The following is a 12287-nucleotide window of genomic DNA, read 5'->3' as shown; positions in this document are numbered from 1 at the left end:
TCGTCGTCCGTACCCGTCGCTGCCGTGTCAGTCCCCGTATCATCCCTTCGGGTGGACGGGGAGGAGGGCTGGAAGGGGCGCGACGGCTGAAAAGGAGGCGGAGGGTGGATCCTTCTTTTCTTGGTAGGGGGAACACCAGAAGGTCCCGGTTCTGGGTCCCCCGACGGGAGAGGTTCCGTCAGCAACGGTAGTCTCGTCCTTATCTCTGAGCATAAGGACTGTATAGCCAACAAAATGGCCGCCGAGTTGTCTCGTGGCGCTGGCAGAGGGGAATCCGACGGGCGATCAGGGGCCCCGTCGGTACCCTCGACGATGTCGTCGTCACCTGCGTCGGGATCCATCCCGACGGGCCGGTCTTCTTCTACGCCGAGGCCGTGGCTTAAGACTTCGACCAGCTCCTCCTCCGAGGTTGAGGCCGAATCTACGATGACGCCCTGCCCCCCCTTTTTCTTCCCCACGGGGGATTTCACGGGGGTCCTATCGATGGGCACAAAAGAGGACTCCCTCCGAGGTGGCAGGGAGACTCTGAGCCCCGAGGTCGCCACCACTGGTGTAGCCTCCACAGGCTGAGCCAGGGCCGCCGCGACAGATCCGATAGAGGGCTTGGCCGGATGGATTAAGGCCTTCACCACCCTAGGTGCGCTCACCGCCTTATCCTTGAGGGGGGGGACACTGCCTCGCTCCCCCTCCGCCTTCGAGCTCGACCGGGGCCTCTCCAGGAGCTTCGCCGGGTGCTCGGCCTTCCTCTTACCCGACCCAGAGCGTTGGCTCGTGGTTGATGGTGCCGGGGAGGGTGCGCCCTGCCTGGCGCCTGTAGAGCCCGACCGTTCGGCGCTCCAGGTGCCAGCGGACTCGCGGTGCTTGGCCTTATGTTGGACCCCCGTCGCTGGGGCGTCCTCAAAGGTCTTAGAAGACCGCTCGGCTTTCTTCCTCTTCTTCTCGCCGGACGGGCTCTTCCCTTCCAGCCAGTTGGCGAGACGTTGATGGCGGTCCTTCATGGTCCGCTCCGACATGTTGCCGCAACACGCACAGTCCTTCTCCACGTGCGTCTTGTCCTCATGTAGGCAGTAAAGACAAAAAGAGTGTTCGTCCTCCTTGAAGACGTTCTGCAGCTGGCATCCAGGGCAGACCCTGAACAGCTTTCCGGGCGTCGAGCTCCCCTTCTCCTGGGCCATGACCGGGCCTGAGAAACTTCTGGAGTCCTCCAAAAGCGTAGCTCGACGAAATCTTCACCCTTGAGGGGTGTAGACGAATCCGACACGGGTCCCCGTTGATCGGATGGAGAATCGGTGGAGCTTGAGGCTCTTTTGACCGAAACGTTTTTTTGAGAAAAAACGTGAAAAAATAGCACTAACGCTCGAGAGCAATAGCACGAGGATCCCAACACATGAACGTGCGGTAAAAATCTGAAGATGGCTGCCAGAGGCGGTGCTTAGGTAGAGGGCAGTCATTGGCTGTGGTCAGTATGACGCAGAGACCAGTGATTGGTTATTACTACGAAAGACAGATCAGAAACGAAACTGATACTGGTTTTTTCTTTACCGAGGATTCCCAGCCTGACGGGGAATATTCATGAGCATGTGAATCCATGCCAGACCCCATGCTGGAGAAATGGGTTTCACCCAAAGCAACCATTTGAGCCCAGACCAGGAAACCCACATACTGATCTCACTGGGAAGGCCTGTCACCTATTCCAGAAGACTGGAAATCTGTCCCTAGGGTTAGTTGGAACCACTGCTTCAAAGGCAAGCCATGACAGGACAATGGAGAGCTCACACTGGGGTGATAATTAACAGAGGATCTTTGATGCAGTGCAGATAGGAGAGAGTCACCAGGGTGATAATTAACAGTTACTCTTTGATGGAATTCAGACAAGAGAGAGGGAACGTTTGGAGAAGTCATGAGAGGGGCAAAAATCTGCAGAAGGGGCCTACTATGTTTGATTCTCCCAGGGCTCCCAGGGCTCCTCTGCTCCCTTCCCACATCTGGCAGAGAAAGCACTCTGGCTATGATATCACCAGTAAAAATACTCTGAAACAGCACCCAGTATTGGACTCCATAAAGAAGGCTAGATGGGGAACAATCTACTGTAGCAGATTGCCTTCTAAGATGATGAGACACCATCCTCTGTTGAATTATCTTTGGACTATTGAAGAAGAGGGATTTCACCTTTAACGTTTCTGGAGTACAGTCTGATCCCAAGTCCTTTCCCATAAAGGTGATGAAGCCCAAACCTTTTCCTCCACCATCCAAGAGGAGCATTTAGGGTGGCCTGAGGCTGGACAAGGCCTACTGAAATCTTAGACCACTGGTAACCAGGAATGTGTTACCTGCTGGTAGCAGACCCGGCAAGTGCTCTCTACAAACCTTCATGTCTGTGAAGTGTCGAACAAAGGATCCACCTTGACCCTGGAGACACTGCACAGTGTCCTCCAGTAACCAGAAGTGAAGAATGTGTTTGAGCAAGCCTTACTGCTTTGAGATGCTTTTCAAGGTGCTGCAAGCACTCAGAGCTACCTTTGAAACATACTGCTTTACGATCTGCTGTTGAGATGTTGAGCTGCTAAATTGACCCATCACCCACCTGCACTTCTACTGTTTTCAAGCCAATCACCACTGAAGGATGGATAAATAACTTGCCCTATACTAAGGTGGGATTTCCCAACCTAAATAAAGCTAAGGAAAGTCTGAGTCAAAGAGTTCAATTTAGGAATCTGTCTGTGTCTAAAACCTATGCTTGCCCTCACAACTAATCTATACAATGTGTAGGGATGTCAGCAAACAAGAGAAAACAGTGATCAACACAAAGTGTTTAGCTTCTTCCATCTCATAGATTCCCTTCCTCAAGTATAAAACAGTTAAACACAGAAAAAAGTCTCAGGATTATGTTTCTTGGATTTGAGATACAAAAGTGACACAATTCGAATGACCTTGAAATGAAACTTCTGGTCAGAACTCAGGGTTCCCTTCCTCAAGTTTCAAATAACACAGTTCAAACAACCTTGCGATTAAATGCTTCTAGTCAGGACTCAGGATTCCCTTCCCAAGTTTCAAGTGCCACACTTCAAAAAGAAACACAAAATGTTCTTGTCTTCCACAGTTTAGTTAATGTTGTTTTCAAGTACAAAGTTCAAAATGAAACACAAAATATCCTTCCCTTCATGGTTTGGTTAAATGTTGCTTTCAAATCATATTATATTTCAGCATACTGTGGTTGGTTTAAAATTATATTCACTTTAACACTTCAATGTATGATGCTTTACATGGATTTACATGTTCTTTCCCTTTTCTGGATTCCAACTGTTCTGTTTAGTAGCAAAGTTTTAATTCAATTTGGTATTCAATAATTGGATCTCTGGCTTAGGGTTAATTTTCCCTTCCTTTATTGTTTAATAGTTGGTCGTGTCACATTAACTGAATGGTTCAATGGTCACAAACCTTTCGAGAACGTACTCCTTGCCACACGCGACAACTCTGATACAAACTATTTCCCTTTCTTTGATAATGGACAAATATAGTTGTTCGTTTCAATTGAATTGAGCAATTCAATTTTCAGAAACCTTCGAAAACTTGTTTCTTGCCACATGCAACGACTCTGATCCAAAGTATTTCAGGAAATGCTCAAGTTTACACAAGCGCACCGGGTTACCCAATCAACAGAAACCAACTGGTTGCTTTCAATGTTTGTACTGCAGCACAGATCACTCAGCCTTCTTCCTTTAGTGTCAGGGCTCCAGTTCCTGACCCCCCAGAAACTCCTGGGGCGGTCCTCCACCATAGGGGAAAGAGCATGTTGAGTAGAAAGGAAAGGGGCAGCCTTTCAGCATGGCTCCCTCCACATTTCCCAGCCTGCTCCAGGGAGTCGCCACTCCCACACCACGCTGTAGGGTTGTCTGCTGCCTGCACCGGCCTCCTGGTCCTTCTGTCATTACCTTTTTCCACTGGGTTGGGCTCCATTTATACACCTGCAGCCCTTTGACAGGTTGCAGGTGTGGATGATAATTCAGGCTTGCCTGACCACAATAAATGGACATGCCTGACCTTCACTGCTCTTGGCAGGCATCTTCCTCATTCCATTACCAGAGTGGCAAAAGAGCACAGTGTTCATTGCTTTTAGTTGCCTCTTCTTCGTCCCAGTACGGTCAAGTGTCAATTTTGGAGAATGGAGGGGAACTGGCTTACAATAACCCATAAAGGTTGGGGAAGGATTGAGTTGGTTATCAATAGGGAAAGAGAGATACCATGTCTCGCCCAACGGCACCCCACTCCCAGTCCCCAAGGACCCTCCACCCAGGTGATCCTCCCTCGCTTCTTCGCCTCCAGTGTCAGGATCCAATAGCGATGGCCTTTCCCTGGCCACCTGCGCAGAGGATTCAAGGGGTCTAGGAGTGGGAATACCTTCAAGTTTCTCACACATTACAAATAGTGCTCTAGATAAGTGACAGAGTTGCCTATTGTACTCCCTGAAAGTGTGCACGTGCCTGACCATTATGCCACCTGAACTGCTCAGTTGATGTGTACAGACCAGTAGCATAAGCAACACAGGACCCAGGTTATAGTGCTGGCTGTTTTGAAGACAAACTATATGACAGCATGTTTCTTTTAATGTATGGAAATTGCTGGCAAGTGAGAGTGTCTGGGTGACAAGAAGAATGCCTAAACGTGAAATATATTTTACTTTTCTAAGCCAGGGAGGAGAACTACGTTTTTATTCCCCAAAAATCATTGAACTCCCTACTTCCCAAAAATAGGGCACTGACTACAAAGCTTTAAAAGTAAAACAATTCAGCAGTTATTGACCGAAAATAATGCCAGCTGTCACCAAGGACCACCAAACCTATTCACTGCAGGCTGGCCCCGAATGTACATAGCGTCGCTATTGGTAGCTGACTACATGTAGGTACTTTAAATGGTGAATTTTAGGAGCTGTGGGGGGCGGGGCTGCCCTTCAAAAGACTCTACCGTGCAGAAGAAATTGACATTTTAGAGCAGTTCCAGACATTTCCCCCAGCTGTTGCCTCATCAGGAGGACCCTGCAACTGCTAGAAAGTGGCTGGACACTCATCCTGCTGGTATTTTGGAGGGCAACGTTTTCCTACTGGTCTTGTTTCTAGCAATGTTCTGCTAATGGGCAGTAATTTATTTATTTATTTTTTTATTTTTATTTTATTTTTTTTTATTTTTTAAATTGGAGATATGATAGGAAATGTCCATCTGAAAGACCCCACACAGCTCCAGTTATCTGCCAAATCTGTCTTTCCTTCCAAGGCAATTAAAGTGAGTAACACAAAACAGCTCCTTTTAAAGATTAGTGTATATCCACGATGTCTACAACTAGCCATGCAAAAAAGGATTTGATTTTATGTGACTAGTGACATGTTCTAAACATCAGACATAACAGCAAGCTGAATGTTTCTGACAAACAATCCCTATACCCAGGTAACCTCACTACACAATTTCTTCTGATGTGTGTGTTAAAGTGCTGTAAGTACAGTGGTGTAAAACTGGAGATTTTTAGACACATTGGGCCTCATTACGAGTATGGTAGTGCAGCAAAAGGTGGCAGTAAAATGGTGTTAAATCTATTACCGCCACTTTACCACACTGCTATACTATGTGTTTTTTCAGTTAAGTGGAGGATATACCTCCAGCAAGAAGCTGGGAGTAAATCATCCACCCTGGGGACAACCTTTTTCACATGTATTTGTTTATATCTATGCAAAACATTCTTTAGCTGTTATGACTTGTTATGTCATATTACATGATGGTAGCCTAACTGGTGCTACGTCAGGTGACACTATGCAATGGCACAAATTCAGGGCCCACAGTTTCAGCTGCCTAGGGCCTCCCTTCTCACTGCCCACTGGCAACTCAAAGGCAATGCAACTCTAAAGCCACTCAGACTTACAAGGGATAATGTTACAATGCCGATGGACATGCACCATGAACTAGCAATTGACAAACCCAACCATGCATCACATTGCAACCACAGCACTACCATCCTTGCAGGTAACATTACAAATGTGCATTTGTCTTTAAATCCTATCACTTTCTGGAGAAATATCAATGGCCAAATGTGCTTTAAATTGCACCACTTGTAGCAAATGTAACACAAATTACCAAACCTATTTGTTTTGTGTGAACAGGAAGGGGGCCCCATAAAAACAGATGTATTCTGTCCACACTGAGCCCCTGAAGGTAGCTCAACTACTATTTAAAGTTTTGGTCTAGTTGCGCCACTGGCAGCACCATAGCAAACAATGCAGAGGTAGCCCTTTCCTCTAAAACATTGCGGTTATCTTGAAGTATTACAGCCAACTTGATGTTTAAATGTTTTGTACATGACTCACACTTTTGTAAAATGATGACTACAAGCAAATGAGATTATCACAAAGGCTCTTCTGATGGTGTCTATCATTATGAGTTGGCCGGTTCATTGTAAAAGTGCCTGTAATAACATTTACCTACACTTTTACTGGACCGGCCAACTACAAATTTGGCCGGTAGGGATGGAGGATTTACCTATAAAAAAGCTTGCATTACCGCACGGTAATTCCTTTGCCGGTAATTGCGGCAAAATCTCTCCATGGAGTCCTATGAAACTCCATGGAAATGGGCACTTAACGTGAATTCATTCATTTGTAATCTGCTGGTATTACCGATTACCGGCAGACAAGTTCCAGTAACGGTATCACCATTTGCTGGTATCCCGGCAGTATGCCTGCCAGGATACTAGCAAACCCGTAAATAGGCCCATGTCTTCAATGTATTAAAATGTATAGGGCAATTTAAGGAGATGTAACATTTCTGAACGTCAGTTGTGAAATAATTAACCATTCCTGGAGTTGGGGCTCATAAGAAAAAAACGTATGTTTAAAAAAGCATTTGGTGGGTAATGTGTGTTTGTGTACCTATGTTTAAAAGCATGTGTGTGTTGTGTTTCTGGGATAAAGGTGCAGTTTGTGACATGATGCCAAACTGCAGGCTGCATGGGCATGTGTTGAGACAGCCTTCAGCATTTGATTTGGGCACAAGCATCATGAAAGTTGGACATATATTGTTGAGACAGGCCTCATGTTCTCTTTGCGCAATAGCAGCATGAACATGTGTTTTACAGTGGCAATACTGGCACATATAGTTGAGACCCGCCTCATTACTTTATTTTGACACAAAAAGCACGAATGGGGGACAGACTTCAAAATCTGATTTGGGCAGAACCTGCTCGAAAGCTTGGCAATGCTGTTATGTATTGTTGAGACAGGCCACATGTTTTTCTTTGGAGCCAGCCAGCATCAACATCTGCTGCAAAATGTTCCCTGGTTTTGTTGATGACCAGGCATCGAATTGTGAGCGTTTCTTATTTTTTTGTGTGCAAATTTTATTTACAAAATCATAAAATCACATATATCTGAATTCATTCCTCAATACACCGAGTTACTCAAACGTTTACAAAGCAACTATATACATTACAGAACTCAACCAAATTCTCAGCAATTCCCAGTCACCACCCCACAGCCCCTATATACACATATACATTACCAAGTCTAGCATAGCTGAAGAAATGTACCCCAAATTTTCTCCAATAATCCCATTTTTCGATCTCTTCTGTAAAGTGACCTCGCCATAGCCGCCAAGTCTTGCATTTCAGTTAACCACCTCTCAACATTCAGAGTCAATACAGATTTCCAGTTTCGCAAGACAATCTTCTTACCAATCATTGCCCCTCAGTACAACCACTTCCTTTGACTTAGACTAAGCCCTTCCAGAGACTCATCATCCCCCAATATCACCATTTTGAAGTCCAAAGCTGGCAAACCCACAATCACCTCACCACACACCCGACCAACCTCACGCCAGAACAACCTCACACACCTGCAGTCCCACAGCATATGCTCTAATGTACCCGTCACATGAATACACCTCCAACAATCCGAACTCTCTGATAACCCCCTACTCGCCATTCTTTCTGGAGTCCAAAAAACCCGATTAAGAATCTTTATCTGTCTCGACCTCTCCATGAGCCCCAAAGAACACAACTTAACATTTTCACACATCTGGCGCCACAATTCTCCAGAAATATCCAATCCAATTCTGCTACCCCACCCCTCCCTTAGCAAGTCGTTACCTAGGTAATGCGACACAATCTCCTTATACACACGACTGGCCAGGCCACTGTCCTTCCCAATCGGCTTTCTAGTAAACAAACGCAAATCAATTCTCCGATCAAAGTCCACAGTCCCAATTGCCCGTTTTATTTTCACATAATCTGCAATCTTAAAATTCTCTATGGTAAACTGGAGTTGCAGTTCCTTTGCTGTCATCCAAATACCATCCTTAAACAGATCTGCCACCCAACTCACACCCCCCAGAAACCAATCCGCCCAAAAAAACCACATTACCATTAATCCTAATAGCAGGATTAAACCACAATGACGCACCAGGCTCTTTAAATGCATCCACTACCAAATATTTGCATAAGGCTTTCCATGAACCCCTCAAATTCTCAATCAGCGGATCCTTTTCACAACTCTTCCTCGATACAGAAGTCAAGACCGCCCGCGGAGTCAATGGTCCAATAAAGCTAGTCTCAGCCTGCACCCACACGTCCTGTATTTCATCCAAGAATGGTATCAAGAAATCAGACATGAAAGCCAAGTGGTAGGCCCTGAAATTAGGAACCCCCAAACCACCCTCATGTAGTGGCAGTTGTAATTTCCACAACTTTAATTTCGGAGGCTTCCTGTCCCACAAGAATTCTTGAAGCATCCTGTCCAAATCCTTCCAAAATGAAGACGGCAACATCAGAGGAAGCATGCTCATGACATAGTTAATTTTTGGGGCTGAGATCATCTTCAGTGCGTTCACTTTGCCCCAAAGCGAGAGATTTAACAAACTCCATCTGTCCAGCTCAACCCTCAAACCACCGCACACTGATTTCATATTCTCCGAAATCAAATCTCTAATCACAGGAGACAACCATACCCCCAAGTACCGCATCTTATCAGGACACCACCGAAAGCCCAGGTCCACCATAAATCGCTTGTTTACAGAGCGCGTTAAAGGCATAACCTCCGATTTAGTCCAATTAATCTTGAATCCTGAGCATTGCTGAAAACCATCCATTATCTCCATAAGGGCAGAAACCGACCTCTCCAGATCTTCGAGAGCCAACATGTCATCCGCAAATAGCCAAATCTTTTGCCTCAAACCCCAGCTCGTACTCCCACCACCCCATTCACCTCCCTAATAGCCACAGCCAATGGTTCAATGGCGATCACAAATAATAGCGGTGACAAAGGACACCCTTGCCACGTCCCTCTCTACAGCACAAACTTACCAGATCGCATACCATACTTCAGCAGTCGGAGTAGCGTATAACAGCCTAATCCAAGAAACACATTTCTCACCAAATCCCATCCTAGACAGAACAGAAAATAAAAAATCCCAATTTCTTCTGTCAAAAGCTTTCTCAGCATCCAATGACAACATAGCACAATCCTCCTGGCATCCATTCGATTACGAAATAGTATTCAATATCCTTCTAATATTACTAGTGGTCTTCCTACCTTTTATAAATCCTGCTTGGTCAACATGAATCAATGTCAGGAGCAAATTTTCCATTCGGAGCGCCAGCAGTTGAGCCAGAATTTTGTTATCAACATTTATAAGGCTAATGGGTCTATAGCTCGCAGATAAGGTATCATCCTTTCCATTCTTCAGAAAGACAGAAATCGTAGCGTGCCTAGTAGAATCAGGTAGGACACCAGTACCAAATGACTCCAAATACATATCCCTCAAGAGTCGAAGTGCCGATTTCGGTAGCAACCTATAAAATTCGACTGGAAACCCATCAGGGCCCGGGGACTTCTCCACATTTAACTCTCCAATAGCCTTCTCAATCTCCTCAACCATAACTTCGGCCTCCAACACCTCTGAGTGCCTGGCACTAATACTTGAGAGATTTAAACCATCCATCAATGCCTCGCCCCTGCTAGTCACTTCGGATTCATTTTTATAAAGATTCACATAAAAGTCCTGAAAAACTTTATTTATTTCACCCGGATGATATGTAATTTTTCCACTCACATCACAAATCGCTGATACAGCACTTTCAGCATCCCTCATCTTTAACCTATAAACCAACCACCTATCACACTTCTCTCCCTTCTCATAATAAGCACACCTAAGAAAGAAATTACGACGTTCCGCACGTTCATCTATCAGTGACTTCAATTCCCTCCTCGTCTTTTTCATTTCTGCCAACACATCAGCATCAGCCGGGCCCAACATAACTGCAGAACTGAGAGTACATTCTACATTGTTATCCAATTCTGAACTTTATTCTGCAAAATACACTTTTTCAACCCATTATTTTAAAACAATTCTAAGAGGAAGCACTGCCCAAAACCTTACTGAATTAGTTCAGGGACACTTGCTTGGGTCAAAGTAGGGAAAACCTTTGTAATCATCCCCTTTAGAAATGTACCAGCTAAAACGTCCTTAGAGTGTAGTGGCATTGTCAGTGTGGGACATGAAAGCCCACGAATGGCTTGATAGGTCTTGCTCCATTCTTCGACCACGCCATTGGAAGAATCTAATCCCTTCATACCCCCCCTAAAAAAGCAGGACTTTTCCCATAGTTTGCCCCCTACTCCTGCCACGCTGGATACGCCCTTGTATCTAGCCTTATCTCTATCGACGTATAGCTTCTACATATGAGCAGAAATGTTCATTGCACGACTCCCTTAAGTTCCTGACACAGATATGGAAGGAGATGTGGGGTGGGAGGGACCAGCCATAATTGAGTCGCCAACTTCTTCCATGATCAAGAGGACATCGGACTAGGCATATCTGTTATTAACATGGTTACTCTGGGGATGGGACAGTGTGTCAGATTGAAATGATATATTGATTGCAATGTAATAATGCTCACTGATGTGTTATGCATTAGTTTAAATAGGAACAGAGGACTCACCCTCATACAGCTGTGCATACTGTGGAAATCCAGCTGCTCGGAGCCAGTCGCATGCTTCCTTTGCCTCGAGTTCTGAAATGCAAACAGGAAACTTATTAGTTGCTTTATATTTCAGTATTTGACGTTTACCAAAGTACATGCTGAGAATTTAACATAGATGGGGAAAGGTGAGTGTGTTAAAGTCAATGGAATTTGCAGTCGCACACTTGCACCTTTAAGTAAGTACACATATAAGCTTCCCATTGCACCCGTCACGTCTCTACACATTGCCTTCACAGAACAGCACTGTTCGCTCAAGAGAACCCAAATAATAGCTTTGTTGATGGTAAATCTGCTGAAATACACCAAACTAGATCACTGTTACCGCTACTTGGTCCTGTGGATTTACTACAGGATTACAAGTGGTGGCAGGGAGGTGTAAATCCCCATTTTTGGAGTCCATAGGACTCCATGGGATTTTCACAAAATAACCACGGGCAGTAATTCTGCCGAATTTTGGCAGGAGAAGTGGTGGATTTCCCCTCAGCTTTTTGCTGGAGGCAGGGGCGTTGCTAGGGGGGGCTAAGGGGGCTATAGCCCCTGATCTTTTGGTTGTAGCCCCGGATAGAATCTCGGGAGCTACAGCCAAAAGACTAGCTAGCCCCCAGTCCCAACAGTTCCGACATCAGCTTAGCCCTGGGTCTTTTCCAGACCTAGCAACTCCCCTGGCTGGAGGTAAATCCTTCACTTCGTCCCCAAGCTCGGAATTCAGCAGGGCGGTAACAGAATTACCTCCACTTTTTTAACACACTGCTGAACTCGTAATGAGGCCCTTTGTCTGTTGACACATCTACATTGAAGGTGAAAAGTGAAGGGTACCATTTTTGGGCCAGAATAAAGAACAGCTATGGATAGGAAAACAAAAGCGATCAAAACGTGGCAATATTATGGCAAGCTACGGGAAGAAGCGCATTATCTCATCAGATGTCTCCCATGGGCTCAGAGTGCATGACAAACCAAGTTCAGGTTTTCTCAGCCACACCATTTGAAAGCCGCGGTTCCTCCCTGTAGCTAATCATTTCAGAGCTGCTGACAATGCACTCTATATGTATAACACTGGAGTCCATCTTTTCTGTCAGTGGCCAGTCGGTGACATCCAGCAACCCCATTGTTCTGTTATTGGACCTGCCGAGAGCATCTGATGCAAGCAGCCGTCGCAGGAGTCAGAATAGTGGTGCTCTGCACAATGCCACAATACAGAGCCTTTCACTACCCAACCCTTCTCCTCTCTTCTTGCTCTACTTATTGGACCGCTGTAGTCCTGTTGGCAGTG

At 45.6% G+C, this 12287-nt stretch overlaps 1 protein-coding gene across 3 annotated transcripts in view; it reads right to left on the bottom strand.

The window, feature by feature from the left end:
- The window catches only part of STARD13 (StAR related lipid transfer domain containing 13), a 634151-nt gene that overhangs the window by 109191 nt on the left and 512673 nt on the right, over window positions 1-12287 (bottom strand). For all 3 annotated transcript variants that reach the window (XM_069640770.1, XM_069640769.1, XM_069640771.1), the window contains exon 2: window positions 10976-11047. In XM_069640770.1, coding sequence (XP_069496871.1) covers window positions 10976-11047 — 72 coding nt within the window. The remainder of the gene's footprint in view (window positions 1-10975; window positions 11048-12287) is intronic.

This window comes from Ambystoma mexicanum, chromosome 7q (assembly GCF_040938575.1).
Source record: "Ambystoma mexicanum isolate Mex_15411 chromosome 7q, UKY_AmexF1_1, whole genome shotgun sequence".
NCBI lineage: Eukaryota > Metazoa > Chordata > Amphibia > Caudata > Ambystomatidae > Ambystoma > Ambystoma mexicanum.
This window is presented reverse-complemented; position numbering and strand designations above follow the sequence as displayed.